This window comes from Tursiops truncatus, chromosome 10 (genome assembly GCF_011762595.2).
Source record: "Tursiops truncatus isolate mTurTru1 chromosome 10, mTurTru1.mat.Y, whole genome shotgun sequence".
Taxonomy (NCBI): domain Eukaryota; kingdom Metazoa; phylum Chordata; class Mammalia; order Artiodactyla; family Delphinidae; genus Tursiops; species Tursiops truncatus.
In genome coordinates this window covers 49,353,659-49,380,806 of record NC_047043.1, presented here as the reverse complement: position 1 = coordinate 49,380,806, position 27,148 = coordinate 49,353,659, and the positions used below count along the sequence as shown (strand labels likewise).

The following is a 27,148-nucleotide window of genomic DNA, read 5'->3' as shown; positions in this document are numbered from 1 at the left end:
AAGTGAACAGGGTCATGGAAAACAAAGGGACCTGCCTCAGATTGATGCCCAATAGCCAGGAATTCTCTCCTACCTAAAATATTACTCCGGATGAACTTTACTTGCCGTTCGCAACAGTCACTCCTTACCTGGTGGTTGAGCCAGGAGCTTGGGATTTCGGGTCGTCCTCGATCTCTCAACACGTTGTCCTTCATGCTTTCGACACAGGGATGCTCCCGCACCTTGGAACCGAATGGAGGCTCATAATCCTTCACTTCTGTTGGAGAGAGCAGGCAAACACAGGGCCCTTGAGAAGGGTATGCACAGCTAAGACACTGAGTGTGATGCACCTGTGATTACGCTAGGGGCAATTTTTAATTCTTGTGGGTTCAAATATAAGGAGGGGTTGTGGAAGGAGCTTGAGAAGTATTCAACACATGACTGTTGAGTGCCCACGATGTCCTAACAGCTGGGGACAGAGCAGAGAACAAGACCAACAAGGTCAGGGGATTCAGGTTTTAATGCAGACATCTCAATGGGGCAATCCTGGTCCTTGGGAGGTAGAAAAATCTTACATATTACAATGGTTTGTGGCCCACAGTACATAAATAGATTTAATATGTGGTATTAAATTTCTTTGGGAGAGTCAGCCATAAAAAGAAGAAATGAAATTCTGATAGATGCTACAATACAGATTATGCTTAGTGAAATAAGCCAGACACGAAAGGACAAATATTGTATGATTCCCCTTATATGAGGTACCTGGGACAGGCTAATTCACAGAGACAGAGAGCAGAATAGTGGTTGCCAGGGGATGGGGGTAGAAGAGGTAGAGAGATACTGTTTAATAGGTACAGGGTTTCAGTTGGGGAGGATGAAAAAGTTCTGGAAATGGATAATGGTGATAATTACACAACACTGTGAATGTACTTAATGCTATCGAACTGTACCACTTAAGTTGTGAATTGTAACCACTTAAAAATGGCTAAACTGGTGAACTTTATATCATGTATAATTTTCCCACAGGGAGAAAAATCGTGGGGAGTAGTGATTAAGAAAAAAATGTCTACAAAGGCTCCTTGCAATAGTAATAATGAAAAAGAGGTTCAGAAATGCTGTTTTAGATGACAGAGGAGAGCGACTGATAACACCAACAAACAAAATTTAAAAAGGTAACTTTCCTTCAGTGATACTTGCTAAAAAGAAAATAAAGAAGGATGATGTAAACACTTCATTAGGACTTCAGGTTTCAACTAAGGACAAAATCTTTTCTTCTTTTTTTAAGGGAAATTCAGGTTGCTGATTTTCTTCTAATTTCTCTTATTGAAGTATAGTTAGTTGACTTACCATGTTATATCAGTTTCAGGTATACAACATAGTAACTCAATATTTTTATGGATTATATTCCATGTAGAGTTATTATAAAAAACTGGCTATATTTCCTGTGCTGTACATTACATCCTTGTAATTTATCTATTTTATACCTAGTAGTTTGTACCTCTTAATCTCCCTCACCCCTAACCCTTTTGGCAAGAAACCATAGTTTGTTCTCTGTATCTGTGAGTCTGTTTGTTTTGCTTGTTTTATTTTGTAGATCCCACATGTAAGTGAAATCAAGCAGTATTTGTCTTTCTCTGTCTGTCTGACTTATTTTACTAAGCATAATACCCTCCAGGACCATCCATGTTGTTGCAAGTGGCAAAATGTCATTCTTTTTTATGGCTAATATTCCATTTTGTGTGTTGTGTGTACACACGTATACATTTTACTTTTGTATGTAGTATAAGAAGGTGTTCTAATTTCATTCTTTCACATTTAACTGTCCAGTTTTCTCAGTACCACTTATTGAAGGGACTGTCTTTTCCCCATCGTATATTCTTGCCTTCTTTGTTGTAGATTAATTGACCAAAAGTGTGTGGGTTTATTTCTGGGCTCACTATTCTGTTCCACTGAGCTGTGTTATATGTCTGTTTTTGTGCCAGTACCATACTGTTTTGATTACTGCTGCTTTGTAGTATAATCTGAAGTCAGGGAGTGTGATCCCTCCAATTTTGTTCTTTTTTCTCAAGATTGCTTTGGCTATTCAGGGTCTTCTGTGGTTCCATACACGTTAGGATTATTTGTTCTAGTTCTGTGAAAAACGTCATGGGTATTTTGATAGGGATTGCTTTAAACCTGTAGATTGCTTTAAAGAGTATGGACATTATAACAATATTAATTCTTTTATTCCATGAATATGGGATATCTATTTATCTGTATCATCTTCAATTTCCTTCTTCAATGTCTTATAGTATTTAGAGTACAGGCCTTTTACCTCCTTGGTTAAATTTATCCCTAGGTATTTTAATCTTTTTGATTTGATTATAAATGGGATTGTTTTCTTAACTTCTCTTTCTGATAGTTCATCATTAGTGTACAGAAATGCAACAGATTTCTGTATATTAATCTTGTATCCTGCAACTTAACTGAATTCATTTATTACTCCCAATAGTTTTTTGATGGTGTCTTTAGGGTTTTCTACATATGGTTTCATGTCATCTGCAAACAGTGACAGTTTTACTTCTTCCCTTCTAATTTGGATGCCTTTTTATATCTTTTTCTTGTTTGACTGCTCTGCCTAAGACTTCCAATAATATGTTAAATAGAAGTGACAACCGTGGGCATACTTGTCTTGTTCCTAATCTTAGACAAAAACCTTTCAGCTTTTCACCATTAAGTATAATGTTATTTAGCTGTGGCTTTATCATAATGGTCTTTATTAAGTTGAAGTGTGTTTTCTCTATACCATCTTGTTGAGAGTTTTTATCATGAATGGATGTTGAATTTTGTCAAATGCTTTTTTTACATCGATTGAGATGATCATATGACTATTCTTTCATTTTGTTAATGTACTGTAAAACACTGATTGATTGGCAGATACTGAACATCCATAACCCCTGGAATAAATCCCACATGATCACAATGTATGAGACTTTTTATGTACTATTGAATTCAGTTTGCTGATATTTTGTTGAAGATCTATGTTCATCAGGGATAACGGCCTGTAATTTTCTTTTTTTTTTTATAATGCCTTTGTCTGGTTTTTGTGTCAGGGTAATGGTGACCTCTTAGAATTTGTAAATTGTAAATCTGACCTCGTAGTTTAGAAGTGTTCCCTCCACTTCAATTTTTTTGCAATAGTTTTTGAAATAAAGGCATTAACTCTTCTTTATATGTTTGGTAGAATTCACCTGTGAAGGCATCCAGCCCTGGACATCCAGCCCTGTTTGCTGGGAGTTTTTAAATTACAAATTCAATTTCACTTCTAGTGATTGGTCTCTTCAAATTTTCTGTTTCTTCTTGATTTAATCTTGGTAGGTTGTATGTTTCTAGAAATTTGTCCATTTATTCCATGTAGTCCAATTTGTTGGCATAACTGTTAATAGTATTATCTTACGATTTTTTTCTATCTCTGTGATATCAGTTGTTACTTCTCCACCTTAATATCTTGTTTATTTGGGTCCTCTCTCTTTTCTTCTTGGTGAACCTGGCTAAAGGTTTATCCATTTTGTTTCTCTTTTCAAAAAGCCAGTTCTTGGTTTCATTAATCTTTTCTATTGTTTTCTTGATCTCTATTTTGTTTCCTCTCTGATCTTTATTATTTCCTTCCTTCTGCTGACTTTGGGCTTTGTTTGTTCTTTTTCTAACTCTTTTAGGTAGAAAGTTAGGTTGTTTGAGATTTTTGTTTCTTGAAGTAGGCCTGTATCACTATAAACTTTCCTCTTAGAACTGCTTTTGCTATGTCCCACAGATTTTTGAAAAGTTGTGTTTTTATTTTCATTTGTATCAAGGTATTTTTATTACTATTGCTTTGAATTCTTTATATCCGGTAAATTATTTATCTGTGTTTCAGTAGGGGTTTATCTTGTTTCTTCATTTGAAATAGAGTCCTCTGTCTTCTCACTTTGACTAGTTCTGTTTGTCTCTCTTAAATTAAGTGAAAAAGTTATCTATCCTGATCTTGAAGGCATATCCTTGTGTGCATCCCTATGCAGTCTGCATGTGCCCTTTGTGGCTTTGGTGGGAGAGCTGGATCTGAAGTGAGCACGGACCGTGTCTTTTCCTGGGGTGCTGCCTCTGCTCTGGGGCAGGGAGCAAGCAAATCTGTCTGTGTGCTCTTCAAGAGTGGGGTCTTGGTTTCTTTACAGTCCTCTGGTAAGCCCCACTGGTTTTCCAACCAGCCGAGGGGGCTCAACTTCCAGTGCCAGACGCCAGGGCTGGGGTGCTTAATACGGGGCTCGAACCTCCTGCTTCCCACGGAGGATCCTGGAGCTTGTGATACTCCCTCCTCTTCTGGGTCATGCAGTAGGGGTGTGGGTCTGGACGAGATCACTTTTCCTTGCCTCCTACCTGACTTTGAGTGGTTCTTTCTTTATAGCCTTTGTTATAGGAGAGCTGATCTGCTAATCTTCAGGTCATTCTCAGAGAGATCTGCTTTATATGTAGTGGTAGTTTTGACATGTTCATGGGGGGAGGTTAGCTCAGGGTCTTCCTACTCTGCCATCTTGATCCCCCTTCATGTTCTAGGGTCGATATCTTTATAGAAGCTTCCTTGAATATCCCCAGAGCGATTCTTTATTAGACGTCTGGGGCAGAGCTCTATTTTAGGGTGTACAGCCACTGCGCATCTGTCTCACTCGACCAGATGGTGAGCGTCTGCAGGCAGGTTCAGGGCCCCTTTCTCATGCTTGTATTCCTGGCACCCATGGCAGGGCCTCCCATACAACAGGCTCTCAATAAATGCTTTGTTGAGCAAATGAATGAATTACTCTTAGATCCTGTCCAAAGTGGCCAATGCATAAACTCTGGGTGAATATTAGAACATCTATTAATTTAAGTGGGTGGGACAATACCCATGTCAGTGCATCACAGGACAATTTAGAAAATAAAATCACTCCAGTACTGAAACATGCCTGAGCCAAAAGGGAAGAGTGGGCTGGATTCGCCATTTTCCTCCAAAATAAATAGGACCTTTGGCCTTTACTTCAAAATAACCCTGTTTAATGAGTGAAACTTTCAATAATTTGCCCATCCAGGCTGAGAATTGAAGAAGCATTTAAGGCGAAATGACATTTTGAAAAGAGATGGCTTGTTCTTGTTTATTTGATTTTCCCCCTTTCCCAGAACCTCACTTGCATATTTATCTTTTTCCGCCTCACCCAACTAGAAGAGCTGGCAGGGTATTTTCCTTTTCCTTAGTTGGGATGAAGCCCTCCCCTCCTCCACCACTTTGAGACAAGCACAAACCATCCTTCTGTGTGTCTGCATTTGCCTTCAAGTGCCCATAGCACTTAATCTGTACTGCTCTTGGGGTCAAATCTGAACTTCGATTTGCATAGTATTTATACACCTTATTTCTTTCTTCTAGTCCCTTATCTTTTACCGGACTGTAAACTCCTAAGGCCTGAGGCAGAGGCTGAGTTTTGTGTCTGCTGAAATTGTGCCTTATACACAGTAGGCTTTCAATAAATATGAGCTGGCTTGAATTCAAGCAAGAGATAAGTTCCCAGTAAGGGTTTACTCTGACCTAAATCTTCTTTTCTATAAAATGAATGGGCTGAACTAGATGACCTCCATGTCCCCCTCCAGAACTATCCTGTAATTCAATCTAATCAAATAATGATGCTCTCTTAGTGCCATGCCCTGAGGTTTGTATAATATAATATAATATAATATAATATAATATAATATAATATAATGTAATATGATTTGCATATGACATAAACTGCTCCTTAGACAATGTATCAGTCCACTGATTCTCCATTTCCAACTCTTTTGGCTGCCATGGCAGATGTGGTTGGCAGCCTGCCTAGACCCCCTTTACCAAGCCAAGAACACCACAGCCCCGAGGTGCTGCAAACGCTGAGTTGTAAGGGCTCACAATTTCTCCCTTCTATGGAGAATTACCCTTGGATGATGGGAGCTTCCTGGCCTGGAGGGCAGTCTGTAGCCAATGACGAAGTAACATGGGAGTTTTTTTTTTTTTAATTGGTATAATTGCTTTACAATGTTGTGTTAGTTTCTACTGTACAACAAAGTGAATCAGCTATACATACACATATACCCCCTCTTTTTTGGATTTTCTTCCCATTTAGGTCACCACAGAGCACTGAGTAGACTTCCCTGTGCTATACAGCAGGTTCTCATTAGTAATCTATTTTATACATAGTAGTGGATATATGTCAATCCCAATCTCCCAAATCATCCCCCCCACTTCCCCCTTGGTATCCATATATTTGTTCTCTACATCTGTGTCTCTATTTCTGCTTTGTAAATAAGATCGTATACACCAATTTGTTCAGATTCCACATATATGCGTTAATATACGGTATTTGTTTTTCTCTTTCTGACTTACTTCACTCTGTATGACAGTTTCTAGATCCATCCACGTCTCTACAAATGACCCAATTTTACTCTTTTTTATGGCTGAGTAGTATTCCATTGCATATAGGTACCACATCTTCTTTATCTATTCCTCTGTTGATGGACATTTAGGTTGCTTCCATGTCCTGACTATTGTAAATAGTGCTGCAATGAATATTGGGGTGCATGTGTCCTTTTGAATTATGGTTTTCTCTGGGTATATGCCCGGTAATGTATTGCTGGGTCAACACGGGAGTTCTAACAGTCTGTCTTGCCCCTAGAGGAGATGACTACTGTGCAATTCATGCTCCAGAGCTCCCCCTGGGATAAGGCTGATGGTGGTGCAGATGGAGAAAAATGAGACTGTTGCATTTTTCTTTTTGTGCCTTTGATCAAATAATGTGAAGAACTGCAGAGAAAGCAAGTCAAAAGGTGAGTGGGGTTAGTTCAGAGAGTGCCATCTTTTAAAATAAATACCATCAAAAAATTAAAAATAAAAATAAATAAAATAAAATAAATACCATCTTTTAAAAATTTTGGAAATGCCTCTAAGAAAAAAAGCAAACAGCTTAGAGAGTAAGATCGAGTTTAGCACTTAAAAAAAAAAGTGCTAACGGTATGCATCATAAGTAGGGGTATTATTCATTGTGTTTACCCCAGACCCATCATAAACTAGAGATGAGGACTTGGAAAAGAGACATCAACTCTTTGTGCCTCAGTTTCTGTATCCACAAAACAAGAGAAAGCGCAAGTGCTGACCATCGTTAACACAGTCCTCCCTCGGTACTCGTGGGGCGTTGGTTCCAGGACCAGAAGCAGATACCAACATCTGCAGACGCACAAGCCCCATATTTGCCCCTCTGTATATGCGAGCTTTGCATCCACGATTCAAGCAACCGTGGACTGTAAACACAGTACAAGATCCGTGAGTGGCTGGATCCGCGGATGCCGAACCGTGGATGCCGGCCGAGGGCACGCTTACTACCCTAGGACGCTGGCCACAGCGCTCAGCACTCACCCTGTGCACCCACGCTGGCCCAAGTCCAAGAGGGTCAGGCCGGCGTCTGGGGTCCACCCTCCCAACGTGCCCCAAGGGCAGCCCTCAATCAGCAGCAGATGGGGGTTGGAAGATAAACCGGGCTTCCTTGAGCCGGGGGTGTGATGCTGAGGTGCACGTGGGCTCTGTGCACTGCCAGGGTCCCCAGTGGGATCATGCTCTGGTTGTCCCCATGGTGACCTGCCTGCTAGCACAGGGCTCATCAGCTCCCTCCCCTTCCTGACTCACTGCCTGTTCCTTCTCTCCGTGGCTTTTCCTGCCCTCTTTTTCCTACAGAATGTCAGCTCAGGCTCCTGTTCCAGGGCCCGAGGCACCCAACCCAAGGCAGATACCACCTGCTGGGACCAGGCTCCCTCTCGCGCCTCAGCTGCCTGCCTCCCTATAGGCGCAATGGGGACCTTGGGATTTCCTTGAGGGCTTCACACAGCCTCTGTTCTAAGAAAGTTTTAGATCTCTCTGCTCTTCTTCCCACCCCCATCCCATCCTCCCCACCGCAGTCCTTTCACTGAGGGCCACCGCCCCATCCTGGCCCCACAGCATCTCTTTGTCTGGCTGGAGGCTCTCAGGAGAAAGTCTGCAGTCTCCGGCTCTGGAGCTCAGAGGGGACCCAGGCAGCGGAGATGCTCACTCCCTGAAAGTCAGCATCTGGTCTGCAGCTGCTGTTTTGATCGTGGTTCCAACTTCATAGAGCCGTGAAGTTGTTGGCAGTTTTTGCCTGAGCACAACCCTGACTTTTATATCTGCCTTCCTTCCAAATTATCCTGCCTGGAAATGCAGGAAGATGAAGGCTGCGATCCCAGGCTCTCTTCACTCCTCTCCCACCCCTTTTTTTTTTCTTCCCTCCTTTCCTTTTGATTCTTTTGCATGTTTTGTCTGCCTCACAGGCTGCAGCAAGCTGGGGTTGTGTTTCTTCTCTTGTGAAAATACTTGCTCAGCTGGCTGCTGTGTGTCAGCTGCTATTCAAAGGCCGACATGGCCAGGGATTTGGAAGTCGGCCAGCCTGGGGGCCCGGTTGGCTCGGGTGACGTGAATATTGTGCCTGCTGTGCTCCCAGAGGGGGCCCTGAAGGACCCACCTTCCTCCGCTTCCCACACACCACACACGGTGCAAACACTTGCATGGACACCAGACAAGCCGAAAGCCAGGACAGAGACTTCTTTGTAGAAGAGAACAACTCTCCTGATTTGTCCTGGAGGGATGGTGAGTTCATGGCTTTCCTCCTTTATAAAACAGTAACACACTGGCCACCTCCTTCCATTTGTTCCCTCCTCAAGCAACTCTGAAAAACCTGTTTTCTTGGTTTCTCTTTTCTATACTTTCAGATGACCCAAGTGCCTGAAGTAACAACCCCTGTTATTAGCTATCCCCTAACTCTATTTTGTTTTTCTTTCTGCAATCATCATACACACCCCCAGCCCTTAAGTTATGATTTTATATCTATTCATGCAGTACTTGTCTTTCTAGCATAGTAGCTCTTCATTAGACACCCAGTCCCTTGAGGACAGGGTCTCTTTTTTTCCCACTGCTGCATCCTTCGCATTTTCTTTTAATTTTTATTTTAAATTGGACTACAGTTGATTTACAATTTGTGTTAGTTGCAGGCATACAGCAAAGTGATTCAGTTATGCATATACATATATCTATTCTTTTTCAGATTCTTTTCCTTTACAGGTTATTACAGAATACTAAGCAGAGTTCCCTGTGCTTAGTATTTTTTTTTCCTTTGAGGTCATACTGTACATTTCTCAGGTATTATTATTTTTTTTAATTAATTAATTTATTTATTTTTGGCTGCATTGGGTCTTTGTTGCTGCACATGGGCTTTCTCTAGTTGCAGCAAGCAGGGGCTACACTTTGTTGCGGTGCACAGCCTTCTCATTGCTGTGGCTTTTGTTGTGGAGCGTGGGCTCTAGGTGTGTGGGCTTCAGTAGTTGTGGCACGCGAGCTCAGTAGTTGTGGCTCGCAGGCTCTAGAGCACAGGCTCAGTAGTTGTGGCACATGGGCTTAGTTGCTCTGCAGCATGTAGGATCTTCCCGGACCAGGGCTCGAACCTGTGTCTCCTGCATTGGCAGATTCTTAACCATTGAGCCACCAGCAGGTCCTTGTTGATTATCTATTTAAAATATAGTAGTGTGTATATGTCAATCCCAAACTCCCAATTTATCACCCCTTGCCGGCCAACCTTGCTCCTTTGGTAACTATAAGTGTGTTTTCTAAGTCTGTTTCTGTTTTGTAAATAAGTTCATTTGTATCATTTTTTTTTAGAATCCACATATAAGCAATATCATATGATATTTGTCTTTCTCTGTCTTACTTCATTTACTATGATAAGCTCCAGGTCCACCCATGTTGCTGCAAATGGCATTATTTCATTCTTTTTAATGGCTGAGTAATATTCCATTGTATATACATACCACATCTTCTTTACCCATTCATCTGTTGATGGACATTTAGGTTACTTCTGTGTCTTGACTATTATAAACAGCGCTACAATGAACATTGGGGTACACATATCCTTTTGACCCATGGTTTTCTCTGGATATATGCCCAGTAGTGGGATTGCTGGATCATATGGTAGCTCTACGTTTAGTTTTTTGAGGAACCTCCATACTGGTCTCCATAGTGGCTGCACCAATTTACATTCCCACCAGCAGTGCAAGAGGGTTCCCTTTTCTCCACACCCTCTCCAACATTAATTGTTTGTAGACTTTTTGGTGATGGCCATTCTGACTGGTGTGAAGTGATATCTCATTGTAGTTTTGATTTGCATTTCTCTAATGATTCGTAATGCTGAATATCTTTCATGTGCCTCTTCACCATCTGTATGTCTTCTTTGGAGAAATGTCTATTTAGGATCTTTTGCCCATTTTTTGATTGGGTTTTTTTGTGTGTGTGACATTGAGCTGCATGAGCTGCTTGTATATTTTGGAGATCACTCCCTTGTCGGTCACATCGTTTGCAAATATTTTCTCCCATTCTGTGGGTTGTCTTTTCATTTTGTTTATGTTTTCCTCTGCTGTGCGAAAGCTTTTGAGTTTAATTAGGTCCCATTTGTTTATTTTTGTTTTTATTTCCATTACTTTAGGAGACGGATCAAAAAAGATATTGCTGCAATTTATGTCAGAGACTGTTCTTCCTATGTTTTCCTCTAAGAGTTTTATAGTGTACAGTCTTACATTTAGGTTTTTAATCCATTTTGAGTTTATTTTTGGTGTTAAAGAATGTTCTAATTTCATTCTTTTTTTTTTTTTTTTTTTGCGTGGTATGCGGGCCTCTCACTGTTGTGGCCTCTCCCGTTGCAGAGCACAGGCTCCAGACGCGCAGGCTCAGCGGCCATGGCTCACGGGCCTAGTCACTCCGCAGCATGTGGGATCTTCCTGGACCAGGGCACAAACCCGTGTCCCCTGCATCGGCAGGCGGACTCTCAACCACTGTGCCACCAGGGAAGCCCTAATTTCATTCTTTTACATGTAGTGTTCCAGTTTACCCAGCACCACTTATTGAAGAGACTCGCTTTTCTCCATTGTATAGTCTTGCCTCGTTTGTTGTACATTAATTGACCACAGGTGCATGGTTTCATTTCTGGGCTTTCTATCCTGTTCCATTGACCTATATTTCTGGTTTTGTGCTAGTACCATACTGTTTTGATGACTGTAGCTTTATAGTATAGTCTGAAGTCAGGGAGCCTGATTCCTCTGGCTCTGTTTTTCTTTTCCAAGATTGCTTTGGCTATTCAGGGCCTTTTGTGTCTCCATACAAATTTTAAGATTTTTTTGTTCCAGTTCTGTGAAAAATGCCATTGGTAATTTGATAGGGACTGCATTGAATCTGTAGATTGCCTTGGGTAGTACAGTCATTTTGACAATATTGATTCTTCCAATCCAAGAACACGGTATATCTTTCCATCTGTATGTGTCATCTTTGATTTATTTCATCACCATCTTATAGTTTCTTGAGTACAGAAACTTTTGCCTCCTTAGGTAAGTTTATTCCTAGGTATTTTATTATTTTTGATGCGATGGTAAATGCGATTGTTTCCTTAATTTCTCTTTCTGATCTTTTTTTGTTAGTGTATGCAACAGATTTCTGTGTATTAATTTTGTATCCTGCAACTTTACCGAATACATTGATGAGCTATAGTAGTCTTTTGGTAACATCTTTAGGATTTTTCTATGTATAGTATCATGTTATTTGCAAACAGTGATAGTTTTCCTTCTTTTCTAATGTGAATTCTTTTTATTTCTTTTTCAGCTCTGATTGCCATGGCTAGAACTTCCAAACTATGGTGAATAAAAGTGGTGAGTGGACATCCTTGTCTTTTTCCTTATCTTAACAGTGAAAAGCTGAAAGCATTTCCTCAGAGCATGATATTAGCTGTAGGTTTGTCATATACGGCCTTTAATTATGTTGACGTGTGTTTCCTCTATGCCCACCTTCTGGAGAGTTTTCATCATAAATTGGTGTTGAATTTTGTCAAAAACTTTTCTACATCTACTGAGATGATCATATGGTTTTTATTCTTTAAATTATTATTGTGGTGTACCATACTGATTGATTTGCAGATACTGAAAAATCCTTGCATCCCTGAGATAAATCGCACTTGACTGTGGTGTATGAAAATTCTTTTTCAGGTAGATTGCTTATCTTCACTTCACTTAGTTGTTCTCCTGGGGTATCTCGTTCCTTCATCTGGGACATATTCATCTGCCATCTCTTTGTGTAACTTTCCGTGATTGTGGTTTCTGTTCCACAGGCTGCAGGGTTTTATTTCTTCTTGCTTCTGCTGTCTGCCCCCTGGTGGATAAGGCTGGCTCAATAGGCTTGTGCCAGTTTCCTGGTGGGAGGGACTGGTACCTGCCCACTGGTGGCTGGAGCTGGTTCTTGTCCCTCTGGTGGGCAGGGCTGTGTCAAGGGGTGTGTTTAGCAGGAAGCTATGGGCTCAGGAAGATTTTAGACAGCTTTTCTGCTGATGGGTGGGGCTGTGTCCCCACCCTGTTGTTTGTTTGTCCTGAGGCGTCCCAGCATTGGAGCCTACAGGCTGTTGGGTGGGGCCAGGTCTTGGTGAGAAAATGGTGGCCTCCAGGAGGGCTCACGCCAATGAGTACTCACCAGAACTACCGCCACCAGTGTCTCTGTCCCCGCAGTGAGCCAGAGCCACACCCTACCTGCACAGGAGACCCTCTAATAAACAGCAGGTAGGTCTGGCCCAGGCTCTTAAGAGGTCACTTCTTTTTCCCCTGGGTCCTGGTGTGCACGAAACCTTGTGTGCACCCTTCAAGACTGGAGTTTCTGTTTTCCCCAGTCCTGTGGAATTCCTGCAATCAAACCCCACTGGCCTTCAGAACAGATGCTCTGGGGGCTCCTGATGCCCGACCCCCAGGCTGGGGAGCCTGACATGGTGCTCAGAACTTTCACTCGTGTGGGAGAACTTCTGCCATATAGTTATTTTCTAGTTTGTGTGTTGCCCACCCGATGGGTATGGGATTTGATTTTATCACGATTGCATCCCTCCTACCATCTTGTTGTGGCTTCTTCTTTGTCTTTGGATGTAGTATATCTTTTTTGATAGCTTCCAGCATTTTTTTATCGATAGTTGTTCAGCAGTTAGTTGTGATTTTGGTGTTTTTGTGAGGGGGATGAGCTCACATCCTTCTACTCTGCCATCTCCTGAGAGTCTCTGTACCCTGAGCACTTTGAGTAATGCCTTCCATGCAGTAGGTACTCAATAAATATTGGTTTAGTGAATGAAAGAATGAATAGATATATCTTCAGAGAAATAAGGATAAGGAAGTTATCTCAGACTTTAAGGCACTGAGGCTGTAACACGCTACAGCATTTAATAGCTTTGGGATTCTTTTAACAGAGACTCACCCAGAGATGAGACGAAAGTCAAGTCAACCACTGGAAATGTTCAGAAGTGAGGCCATCACTGAATGTTCCCCAAGTGTGTGACTGTCTTGCCAGATGCTTCCAGAAAGGCTTCAAGTCAAAGGTCACAATACACAGAGTAGCATTGACTACCCAGTTCTGTAAAAATAATAATGGTAGTTCTAGCTGCCATGGGCTATACATGCTCTCCATTGGTCAGGCCAACACTGTACTAGGAAGGTTAGGGCCTGTGGGCCAGAGCCAGACAACAGGGCTCTGATGCTTGTCTCCACAACTTTCCCACCTCCTAAAACCTCAGTTTTCCCATCTGTAAAATGGGGCTAGTAACAGCACACCCTTCAAAGAGTCCTTGGTAGATGGAATGAGTTGTTCCATGAAGCAATTGCTTATGTAATGGTAGTTATTGTTTCTCCGTGGCCTTCTTCATCTGGACCAAACCTACTTCTACCAGAAAGTCTTTCCCTTTTGACGACTCTCTTCAATTATGACAACCCATCTCTTGAGCTCCTAGGTGGAATCTTGTGGTAAGGTAGCTGGACCAGCTGGCTTCCAAAGAGTGCTATTACCACCTCTGCATTTTCTCACCTGAGAAGAGTGCGGCTTCTCCAGTGTTGTGTTGTCTCTTGTTCGTGTTTCCTCTGTACTTCTTGCACAGAGAGGACACTTCTGAGCCTCATTGTTCCTTTGAGAGCTGACCTAACCCTCCTTGCCTGACCCTACTGTTGAACTCCCTTTAGCCAATCTGGGCACTCAGTTCCTTGTCCCCTGCCTCGCCTGTAAAAAAGTCTCCTTCGGTGTTCTAGGCCCAGTAAATAGTACAAGACAAAGCCTAGCACTAAGACCTGTGATAAACGCAGAGAGAAGCAGGCGAGGCCTGCTGGGCATCCACGCCAAGAGTTTGGGCTCAGCCCTGAGAACAGAACAGAGTCACTCGAGTCAGGAAAGCTGGGATTTCACCTTCTCCTGCAAGACCATCCTTTGATGCCTAGTCTCCGGCTTCATTCAGTTAGATGTCCTGCTGCTCAGAATAAATGGGAGAGAATATCAGTGGATCTATATTGTGAAATAAAATATTAATCTATAACTCATCACACTGAGGTAAGCATTTTCCACATTTCCTTTTCTGAAATGAGACTGTCCATGAAAAATAGTAATTACATATGCTGTATTTTCAAGTCACAGAAAGAAGTTTAAGCTTCAGGAAAGCCCTTTTATATCCTGCCCCTCTCTCTGTATAAATTAAGGCGTAATATCAACTAGAGGAATATTGTCTCTTTTATGTGTAAGGTAAGAAATGTGTCTGAATGTGCAAAGTTTTTAAAAGTAAAGGAGAAAAAAAAAGTCTGTTTCATCAGTAGACAGCAAGCTTCTTCATGGACATACTTGTCCTTCCATCTGTGTTTGTACAACAGGTTAGAGGGAACACACCCTAACTTCCCTTAGAAGGTACTAACTTTAATGTACCCTCTAAGGGGCTCTTTAAATATAAAAGAAAAGTCTCTGTAATTAAGACTAGGCTGAAAATCTGCCTTCACGGTTTTTGAAGCACAGACACAAAAAAAACAGAAAACAAAAAAAAACCCAGAAAAAAACAGTACTTTTAAAAGAAGGCAAAAGAAAGGGTTTAATACATGAGTTCACGCACTTAATCAAGTAAAGGGCTGTCTGCTGGACAAAAGTGAGGATAGACAAAGAACTTTGATTTTTGCAGCCTGAGCAGAGATGGGAGGAACAGTACTGTGGGCTTAAGATCAAACAAAATGAAAACCGGGATGGCCTCTTTCCGGTTCCCTAAAGCTGTCTGTTCTTATCCTAAAGGTTATGAAAGGTTTTTTGAGGCTTGCTAAACAAATGGGACCCTGTTCCTTCCTTGGGAAAACTTATTTATACTGTATCCGTTTTTAGACCTTGTAAAAGCTGGTGAACTCGGTTCTTCCCCATTAGCCTGAATTCTTCCACACTCAGCAAATATCAACAGGAAAGGGCGTCGGTCATTGATAACCGAGGAAGCAGGGAGCTCACATCAGGCCTTAAGAAGCTGGCAGCACTGCCAGAGGGGAAGACAGGGACACAGTCTCCAGCTCACGTTTATAGAATGACGGGCTTGAAAGGATAAGAGAGATACCAAAAACGAGGTAAATTTATTCTGAGACGATGACAACAGCATCATCGTCTCTTCTGACACAACTCACACTGGTCTGGTCTAAGGATTCATTTTCGAGCTGTCAAAGCTTTCAAGTAGAAAATGATTCTCAGTGGCTAAAACTTGATTAAACAAATTTCACTGTGCAAGAAAAAACTGTTACTTTTGGGAAGACATCTCAGGCAGGAAACCAGAAAATAACAGGGTCAACCAGACAGGAAGTGCCATCCCCATGCAGGGACCCAGGGAAACAGGTGATGGGACAGCAAGGCTCCCAGCAGGACCCATCCTAGAGAGTCAGCTAAGAAGGTTCTCAAAAGGAGGAATTATCAGAGCAGGAAATGGTGCCAACCAGATCCACCTGGAGCAAAATGCTAGGTAGTTTGGCCCAGTGACCAAAGCTGTTATGATCTAAGTGACAAAATAAATATTGATAATATTAAATACCCATGAAATAAGATAAATATCCACAACTTCATACTCATATAAATACATAGTAAAACAAATAAATAAAAGGGGCTGGTGAGAGAAAGGACAGATATTTCGTAAGCAGAATATCTATGAATAAATGTAGAAGGGAAAAGAAAAACAGAAAATCACCATTAGGCAAACATTACAGTAATAACTGTAGCTGGCAAGAACTACTGATGGACCCTAGAATTAGCAGGTAAAATAATGGTAAAAAACAGGTCTAGTCTCCTTACTAAACAGGTGTTTAGTAGAAACAGGTCAAAGTGCCTTCCCACAAGATTTGTATAAATTACAAGTGGAAAAGGTAGTATCTTTACAGGGAGAAATGTGGAGACACCTTCAGCACATGATGAGATTGGACAGCACACTGGCATCTCCACCCGCATGTGACACCCTGAGTAGGGCTCAACATCATTTCTGTGGTATTCTTGCCTAAAAATGCACAACCTCAATCTAATCATGAGAAAACATCAGAGAAACCCAAAGTGAGAGACAGGCTATAAAATACCTGGTCTGAATTCTTCCCAAGTGTCAAGGTCACGAAAGAACAGACTGAGCAACCGTCACACATCAAAGGAGACTGAGGTGGCCTGGATGCTAAGGTAACGTGGAATCCTGGAGTGGATCCTGTGCCCCATTACTGGGGGCTTGGAAATACAAGTTAGTCCCATAGATTAATTAAAGACATGGTACCAATGTCAATGTCCAATCTTCTGCAGCTGTGCTTGGTTTAGGTAAGGTGTTAGCACAAGGGGAAGCTGGGTGAAGAGCATATGGGAACTCCCTGTGCTACTCACGCAGTGATTCTGTGTGTCTAACATTATTACAAAACAAAGGGTTAAAATTGGTGTTAGCTTGGCTTGACTTAGCATCTAGCCAGGACCACGTTGGGATACATCAATTTTCTAAGGTGAGACCTAAGACCCTGACGGAAACCACTGAGAGAAGGGTCAGAAAAGGATAAAGTGATGTAGACATTAGCCAATCCCATCTCCAAGAAGATCAGGGGACAATGCTCTCTAAAACGATGACATCCCCCTGTACCCCAGAAGAATACTGCATTCCTCAATAACCTCTCTTCATTAGATTTTTCAAAACCTAAACAAATATGTCAAACCATTTTGCTTGTTTTGTTCAACAAAGGGAAGTTATGTCCATAAAAGTAAATTTTGAGTCAAATCCAGTTCCTGTACCATATAATTCTGAAAAACCTTAAAATACAAAAAGAAACTAAAGTCAGATACTTTTCTGAATCATGGTACCCATTTGATAAGAAATAATTCTTATATTACTAGTGTTCATCTCTTGCCAGATATGTAAATATCTGTGGCGCGATGCGTCAAGAGAAAAGTAATTATAAACTTCAGGAAAGGAGATAAAATGCTTTGTGCTCCAAACCTGGCTTTCAGCTATAAAACCTAGGCTTTTTAGCACCATTCCGGATCGTTCTGGAATAGCTGTGTCCTACCAGATCTCAATGAGCGCTCTGTATCCCTGGAACCATGTTGAAGCAAAGAGCACAACATCGTGCTCGAAGGCGCGTGAGGCACCACTGCACCGCGACGGTGTCCATGCCTACCTCCCACTGCGCTGCAGCGAGACGTCATCTCCCAGAGCACCAGGGCCATGGAGTAGACATCTGTCTGCTTGAAGGACTCGACATTCTCCAGATTCATCCTGGACTCTAGGACCTCTGGAGCCATGTATCTCGCCGTTCCCACCTAAAGCAGAAAAAGACATTGAGGTCCATCACTGAATTGCAGCTGCGTACCGTACCTATTTTCAAAATATAGCTGATGTTTGTCCCTACACGGGTAGTGGACCTTTAAAAAGCACAATGCTTTTTAAAGTAACGAGACCTGCACAGAAATGTACAGCTTATGTAATTATTTTTTTGAATAAATGAATAAATGAATTAAAAAAAATTTTTTTAATGAATATAAAGAAAAAAATGCCACAATAAGGAAATGCCAAACCCCAGAGCTGCTTTGTTTAGCCCCGTGACATATGTCATCATATCATGTATACAATAACATCCTTGCAGAGAACCTGAGCGACCACATCAGTGATACTTTTGATGTTGATTTTTGTTTTTGCAAATTAAATATTTTTTCACCCTTGTAACTCCAAGATTTGTGGTGAAATAATAATTGCCATTAATTTTTTGTCACTTGAGAATTGTCTTAATCTTCTTTGTTTACCCCATGGCACATTCTAGTGTGCCGAGCATGTCATATAATTACATAAAATCTCTGCTAAATTGAATTGTATGAAAGTATTTCCATTAAGAGCCCAAACCTGGTCATTTTATAATTTTAATTTTTTCTTTTTTTTTTTTTTTGCGGTACGCGGGCCTCTCACTGTTGTGGCCTCTCCCATCGCAGAGCACAGGCTCCGGACACACAGGCTCAGCGGCCATGGCTCACGGGCCTAGCCGCTCCACGGCATGTGGGATCTTCCCGGACCGGGGCACGAACCCGTGTCCCCTGCATCGGCAGGCGGACTCTCAACCACTGCGCCACCAGGGAAGCCCTCATTTTATAATTTTGATGGGCATGCTATGTAGTTTTATTTGAACGATGACTGGTAGTATGAAAACACTGCGATACATAGGAACATATAAGAAATGCTTCTGGGGGAAAAAAATCACTTGAATGTTTGATAATGCAGCTTGTATAGACTGACTAAATAACAATGAAATCCTACCTTCCCAAGGATCCAGGGAATGTCAAGTGAGTTGATAATATCACCCCAAATAACGCTTCTTACTGGCATGCATTAGAAGAAATTTTTCTTTGTAATAGGTCATTGCATGACTTGTTACCCTGGCACAGTAATCTGTCCGTGTTTCTACATGTTTATCTCTACACTTGATGTGTGGCCATGGACCCAGAGAGCTGCCTGAGCAGTGACTAGATGCTTCAAAAGCACTCCCCTCAGCCTGGTGAGAGGAAACAGCGGTGCTCTCAACACTTCACTCTAACCCACAGCCAAGCTTCCGGTGTGTGAAACATAAAGAATGATGGTAATGTTAGTATCTAATAGCTCCTTAACCAAAAAGGTTTCAATTTTAATCAGTGAGGTGCTTCAAAAGAGGAACTCTTCCTTCACCCAGTCCGTCACTCACTCTACAAATACTTATTGGTCACTTTCCCTGTTCAAGGCCTTGTGATGGATGTGACCAAATGGATGTGGATTTGGACTTCAAGGAGACTGCCTTCTAAAATGGTAAAAAAAAAAAAAAACCCAAAAAAACCAAAACCAAAATAAAAACAATATAAGGACCAAGAATACAGAGTAGCAAGGGCTGAGTACAACCCCAAGACAGGGAAAAGATAGAAATACAGTACTAGCAGTGTTCGAAGCAAAGGAAAATAATGTCCAAATGGAAGAGAAATGAGAACTGACTCAGGGAGAAATGCCTGTCCTAGGCTGGTAAGGATCTGGAGAACCAGGCAGAGAAATGCTGCTGGTTGGCAGAGGTACCCCGGCACGAGAACGGGGTGCAGTCAGGATTAACTGGATTCCCTGGACCAGTGTCAGAGTGCAGGGCTGATGGAAATGAGAGGGAGGGGTGCCAGTAGCAAGGGGAGGGGCCCAAGGGGGCCGGGGCTGCCCTACCTGCCCACTGTTGGCCAGGTCATCCACAGACAGAGTGGGGTCCAGCCGCAGGGAGAGGCCGAAGTCACAGAGGCAGCAGGTGAGGTCTCCCTTGACCAGGATGTTGGAGCTCTTGAGGTCCCTGTGCACGATGGGCATCTTGGGTCGGCCGCACAGCGTGTGGTCGCTGTGTAGGTGTGCAATGCCACGGGCCAGCGAGCCGCCCAGCCTGCGCAGGTCCTCCCAGCTGATGACGTGGCGCGTCAGGTACTCCTGCAGGTTGCCCTTGGCGTGGAAGGCGGTGATCAGCCAGTACTGCTTGCCCAGCTCCGTCTTGCGCTCCTCAGCTGTCAGGAACTGCAGGATGTTCTCGTGCTTGAGGTTGATGTCCGAGAAGATGTCCTTCTCCGTCTTCCAGGAGGCATATTCTTCATAGGGGAAGATCTTGACGGCCACGGTCTCAAACTGCTCAGACGTGTTCTGCCTCAGCTTGGCCTTGTAGACCTCGGCGAAGCGCCCTTTGCCCACCAGGGTGTCCAGCTCAATGGGCAGCAACTCCGTGTTGTGATTGATGTTGTTGGCGCAGGTGGAGCTGATGTCAGAGCGGTCATCCTCCAGGATGATGGCCAGGTGCTCACTGAACTCCATCAGCTTGCGCGGCTTGCCCGAGTCCCAGGCCGGGCTCAGCTTCTGCTGCCGGTGGACGCGGTAGCAGTAGAAGGTGACAATGACAGCAATGGCGATGCCCAGCGGCGGCAGGAGGCTGACACCTGTCACTTGGAAGATGACCAACAGCAAGTCGGGGTTGTTGGTGGCGTATTCTAAGGTGGAAACAAAGGAGAGAAGGAGCTGGGTCAGCAGGTGTGCACTGGAAGGAAGTGGTCCACACCCCAAGCATCGTAGGTTTTACCTTCAGCATAGTTTCTGTGGACAGCATATGGTGAGTTTTTATTACAGGCATGGATGCTAGTGTGCATTTGTCCAGTCTTGCCTGCCTCTGGCCATCTAGTCAGTATCTCCTACTCTTCCCTCAAAACTCATCTTAGAAATCAAAACTCAACATTAACCAATCAGAGAATTGTGCATGAGCTAATCACATACCCTGGGATGCCCCTCCCACGCCTGGTCTTTAAAAATGGTTTGCTGGCATTATTCACAATAGCCAGGACATAAAAACAACCTAAATGTCCATCGACAGAGGAATGGATAAAGAAGATGTGGTACATATATACAATGGAATATTACTCAGCCATAAAAAAAGAATGAAATAATGCCATTTGCAGCAACATGGATGAGCGAGACATGATCATACTAAGTGAAGTAAATCAGAAAGATAAAGACAAGAACCATATGATATCATTTACATGTGGAATCTAAAATATGGCACAAATGAACTTATCTATAAAACAGAAAGAGACTCACAGACACAGAGAACAGGCTTGTGGTTGCCAAGGGGTAGGGGAGGTGGGAGAGGGATGGATTGGGAGTTTGGGGTTGGCAGATGCAAACCATTACATATAAAATAAACAACAAGTTCCTACTGTATAGCACAGGGAACTACATTCAATCTCCTGGGATAAACCATAATGGAAAAGAATATTAAAAAAAGGATGTACCTATATATATAACTGAATCACTTTGCTGGACAGCAGAAATTAGCACAACATTGTAAGTCAACTATACTTCAGTTTAAAAAATGCTTCGCTGAAACCCTTCGGGAGATTTGGGGTTTTGGCGGGGGGTGGGCATGAGCTACCTGTTCTCCTTGCATGGCCCTGCAATAAATCTTTCTCTGCTAAAAAAAAAAAAAAAAAAACCACAAAAAACGCCCACAAAACTCAGCTTAAACGTCACTCCCTAAAGGAAATTGAGGGAAACATTCTATTTTATATATTCTCATAGCATGCCACATTTTTCCTGTGCAAGAAGTGAGCACAATTTGAGTTAAATAACTATGACTCCATTTATTGGTTTCATATCTGCCTTTCCCTACTTTCCCCACCCCAGCAGACTGAGAGCTCTATGCTGCCAGGGACGATGCCTTTCTTCTCCATGACTGTAACCAGCACTTAGCACACATGAGGGCCTTAATAAGTGTTGAATAAATGGATGAAGCATTTACTGAGTGTTCACTAAGCTCCAAGCACTGCAGGAGGTTTTGGGAATACAGAAAATGACAACTCCTGCCTCCAGAGTGCTCACGTATATGGTATCTGGTGAAAACAAAGAGACAGCCACAGTCCTGCCGCAGTCTGTGCTCTTTTGTAAACTCTAACTTGTCCTGTTCTGCTCAACACCCAGGCTACCGTGAAACATCAGCTTTGGGCCTACTGGTCTGTGGTAAGGGTCTCTTTGGAAGTCAGTTACCTTATATCCCCGTAATGTTTCTCTTTTCAGTGTCATGTGATTTATAGCTTCATAGAACAGGGATATTTAGTAGCAATAATGGAAACATTAGTGAGAGAAGTTATAGAAGGGAAGTGCAGGCCAGTTTCCTGACTGGGACCAGTGAGGCAGGCTCTGTGGGGGAATGGAGAAGAGCCCTTATCACCAGCTAAGTAACTACAATGTCTTGTTCCTCAAACTTTGATTCATGAGCTGGCCTTGGTTGGCTCTGGTTAAATAGTTTTCTTCTTGGGAAGAAGAACGCGGTTGGAGATGCTCAGTGGGCAAGAGTCAGGGAAACACAGTTATAGTTCAGGGAGAGCTTTGTGCTAGCCTGTCTCCACTGGAAACGGATGCCAGAATTCTATTACTTTATCAGTCATTCATTTTCTCTCAAAGGTGCCCACTAAGGAGCAGTCCTCATGTTCAGAAGCTAGATTCATTCATTAAACACAGAACTACTGAGGTCCTACTAGGGGATGGGACAGCCCTCAAAGTGGGGATGACCCAGCAGATAAGTTAGGATGTGTCTACACCTGCCCGGCAACATCCAGCAGTCTGGGATGGAAGCTAATGCGTGCCCCCATCTATGCTGGAGTGTGGGAAAGACAGAGAGACAGGGATGGCACAGTGGTAAGGACTGTGAGCTGGCCAGTGAAGGATGGGAAGCAGTCAATGATGGCAGAAGGAATGTTATGTGGAGAAGTAAGAATACAGGATCTACCTGAGGAAGAGCAGGAGTCCCAAACTGACAACTGTGCACAAAGGAATAGAGAGGAAAGTTTGGGTAGGTGGTTTGGGACCAGACATCATGTCCAAGGACGGATTCATAATTATATAACTGGCAGTATTCACCTACTGGCAGTGATTTTAAAAAGTGATGAGAATACAGTCCAGGTGGAACAGAGATAATCTCTCAAAGGGAACCCATTACCTAAATGGTATTTGATGCCTTCACTTAAAGAAGCACAGAGAGAAATGAAACTAAGACAATGTCAAGTGGCACTATGATTAACTACCTATTCTTTTTTTGTTTGTTTGTTTTTGTTTTTGTTTTTGTTTTTGCGGTACACGGGCCTCTCACTGCTGGGCCTCTCACTGCTGTGGCCTCTCCCGTTGTGGAGCACAGGCTCCGGATGCATGGGCTCAGCGGCCATGGCTCACGAGCCTAGCCGCTCCGCGGCATGTGGGATCCTCCCAGACCGGGGCATGAACCCGTGTCCCCCGCATCGGCAGGCGGACTCTCAACCACTGCGCCACCAGGGAAGCCCACTACCTATTCTTAAGAGAAGTTCTAAGTGGAAATGCCAACTTCCACTGACTATTCTAGATGAAAGCCTTACGTCTTACACCTATTTGATGCCACTAAAAACATGAAAAGTACCCCCAAGCATCAGGATTTCAGCAACCAAAAGGGAAAAAAAAAATCACTATTTTTGAGGAAGATACATGAATGTATTAAAAAGAATAGACAAATTCGACAAGGTAGCAGGATACAAGATTAACATACAGAAATTGGTTGCATTTCTTTATACTAACAGTGAAATATCAGAAGGTGAATGTAAATAAACAATCCCTTTAAAAAGCACATCAAAAAAAATAAATAAACTTCACCACAGAGGTGAAAGACTTAATATGCTGAGAACTACAAAACATTAATAAAAGAAATTAAAGATGATTCAAAGAAATGGAAGATATCTCATGCTCTTCGATTGGAAGAATTAATACTATTAAAATGGCCATACTACCCAAAGCAATCTACAGATTTAATGTGATCCCCATCAAATTACCCCTGACATTTTCACAGAACTAGAACAAAAAATCCTAAAATTTATATGGAAACATAAAAGACCAAGCCAAAGCAAACCTTAGGAAAACAAAGCAGGAGGCATAACCTTTCCAGACTTCAGACAATACTACAAAGCTACAGTAATCAAAACAGCATGGTATTGGCACAAAAAGAGACATACAGATCAATGGAACAGAATAGAGTGCCCAGAAGAAAACTCACACACCTACAGTCAATTAATCTTCAACAAAGGAGGCAAGAATATAAAACGGGAAAAAGATAGTCTCTTCAGCAAGTGGTGCTGAGAATGTTAGACAGCTGCATGTAAATCAATGAAGTTAGAACACACCCTCACACCATACACAGAAATAAACTCAAAGTGGCTTAAAGACTGAAACATAAGACATGACACCATAAAACTCCTAGAAGAGATCATAGGCAAAAAATTCTTTGACATAAATTGTACCAATGTTTTCTTAGGTCAATCTCCCAAGGCAATAGAAATAAAAACAAAAATAAACAAATGGGACCTAATCAAACTTACAAGCTTTTGCACAACAAAGGAAACCATAAACAAAACAAAAAGAAAACCTATAGAATGGGAGAAAATATCTGCAAAGATGTGACTGACAAGAGCTTAATTTCCAAAATATACAAACAGCTCATACAACTCAACAACAACAACAAAAAAACCCAATCAAAAAATGGGCACAAGACCTAAATAGACATTTCTCCAGAGAAGACATACAGATGGCCAACTGGCACATGAAAAGATGCTCAACACTGCTAATTTTTAGAGAAATGCAAATTAAAACTACAGTGAGGTACCACCTCATACCAGTCAGAATGCCCATCATTAAAAAGTCTACAATTAACAAATGCTGGAGAGGGTGCAGAAAAAAGGGAACCCTGTTACACTGTTGGTGGGAATGTAAATTGGTGCAGCCACTATGGAAAACAGTATGGAGATTCCTCAAAAAACTAAAACTAGAGTCACCATATGATCCAACAATCCCACTCCTGGGAATATACTCTTAACAAAAGTATAATTCAAAAAGATATATGCACCCCTATGTACATAGCATCACTATTTACAATAGCCAAGACATGGAAACAACCTAAATGTCCATCAACAGATGAATGGATAAAGATGATGTAGTGTGTGTCTCACACACAATGGAATATTAGCCATCAAAAAGAATAAAATAATGCCATTTTTCAGCAACATGGATGGACCTAGAGATTATCACACTAAGTGAAGTAAGTCAGACACAGAAAGACAAATACCATATGATATCACTTATATGTGGAATCTAAAATACGATACAAATCTACGAAACAAAAACAGACTCACAGATATAGACAACAGACTTGCCAAGGTGGGGAGGGGCAGGAAGGAATGGGAGTTTGGGATTAGCAGAGGCAAACTATTATATATAGGATGGATAAACAACAAGGTCCTACTACATAGCACAAGGAACTATATATTCAATATCCTGTGTCAAACTATAATGGAAAAGAATATATATGTCTGTATAACTGAGTCACTTTGCTGTACAGAAGAAATTAGCACAACATTGTAAATCAACTATACTTCAATAAAATTTTAAAGAATAGGAAGAAGGAAACAATTTGGTGATTGAATCTTGAAAACCTAAGTTCTTACACTGTCAGGCTTGAGTGGGACCCAAGGCAGGTGGGACTAGAGGCTTCAGTGTGGTGGGACAAAGTGATTACAAGAAAGATTGGAACTACAAGTGAAACAGAAGGTCTTGTGCAGAAGTATGGATGGTCTCTCTTGTCCAACAAAGAATGAACCTGGAGATCAAGATTGAGGGGACAGATGAAATGATATTGAGATGCAGCAGAAAGTAAGGTTCCCCTCCTATAACTCCACCTCTACTATCTGGACTATCCAATGGGCGTGTTTTCTTCAGGTGGACACTTGTCTTTAACAACATAAAATGTCTTATAAATAAATGGGTTTGATTCTCTGATTGCTTGTTCCTCCCATGAAAAAGTAAGCTCTACAAGGGTAAATCCACACGTATTGATCACCAGGCTCTACCCAGCAGCTGACTCAGGGCGGGGCACTTAGGTACTCAGCAAATGTTTCCTGTAGAAGCTGAATGAATGATTACTTATGTGGGACAATATCCCTCCCATTCTTGGATAAAGAAGATGTGGTACATATATACAATGATGGAATACTACTCAGCCATAAAAAGAATGAAATAATGCCATTTGCAGAAACATGGATGGACCTAGAGATTATCATACTAAGTGAAGTCAGAAAGAGATAGACAAATACCATGTGATATCACTTACATGTGGTATCCAAAATATGACACAAATGAACCTATCTGTGAAACAGAAACAGAATCACGGACATAGAGGACATTGCCAAGGGGGGAGGGATGGAGTGGGAGGCTGGGGTTAGCAGATGTAAGCTTTTATATATAGAATGGATAAACAACAGGGTCTCTACAGCACAGAGAACTATATTCAATATCCTGTGATAAACCATACTGGAAAAGAATATGAAAAAAAAGAATGTGTGTGTATGTGTGTATATATATATATATATATATATATATATATATGTATATATATATATATGTATAACAATCACTTTTCTGTATAGCAGAAATTAACACAACATTGTACATCAACTATACTTCAATTAAAAAAAAAAAATCCCTTCCTTTCTTTATGCTCTACAGCAGGGGTTGGCAAACTATGGCCCCAGGGCCCACAGGCTGCTCCTGTACAGCCTCAAGAGCTGTGAATTTTTCATTTTTAAAGGCTCGTTTAAATACAAAAAGAAACTAAGTAGTTCATACAACAGAGATCATGTCTGGCCCAGAAAGCCTAAAATATTTACTACCTGGCCCTTTACAGAAAAAGTTTACTAGCCCCTCTTCTACTGGTGTTATTTTAACAACCTGCAATGCATTGGCAGAATTTGGAGAAGCTTCATTCTGGCCCAATGTGAATATTCTTTTACATATGAGAAAACAACACAACGAAAAAATTTTAAATATTAACTGCATAATTACTCAGCTATGTCTCCAATTCATTAAGGGTGTAAAACATCCAAATGAACTGTTCATGTATCCCTGATAATTTTATTCTCTAATTCCTGTCCATATATGTAAAAGGGTCTTCCTTGCTGACTTCTAGTCTTCTTCATGCTGAGGGAAACACAAAAACAGAAATCTCCTTTAATTTATTAATTGAAGAAGACTCTAGAAATCCCCCCTTCAATGTCAGAAACCAAAGTGTTACTTTCCCCTCAAATTCCCTTTGATTTCTTTTTGAAAACCTACAGGTAAAAATGTGGTGAGGCAGGAATTATCTATTATCATCTGTCAACCTTGAAACTTCAAAGCAGTGGTGAAAAACCCTAACAATAGCAAATCGCGCTGAAAGG

At 41.8% G+C, this 27,148-nt stretch overlaps 1 protein-coding gene across 1 annotated transcript in view; it reads right to left on the bottom strand.

Annotated features, from left to right (window-relative positions):
• The window catches only part of TGFBR2 (transforming growth factor beta receptor 2), a 95,109-nt gene that overhangs the window by 5,169 nt on the left and 62,792 nt on the right, over positions 1–27,148 (bottom strand). The window contains exons 4-6 of the mRNA XM_019946918.3: positions 19,563–20,362; positions 17,521–17,662; positions 129–256 (exon numbers count right to left, since the gene is read on the bottom strand). Of these exons, the coding sequence (XP_019802477.1) occupies positions 129–256; positions 17,521–17,662; positions 19,563–20,362 (1,070 nt within the window). The remainder of the gene's footprint in view (positions 1–128; positions 257–17,520; positions 17,663–19,562; positions 20,363–27,148) is intronic.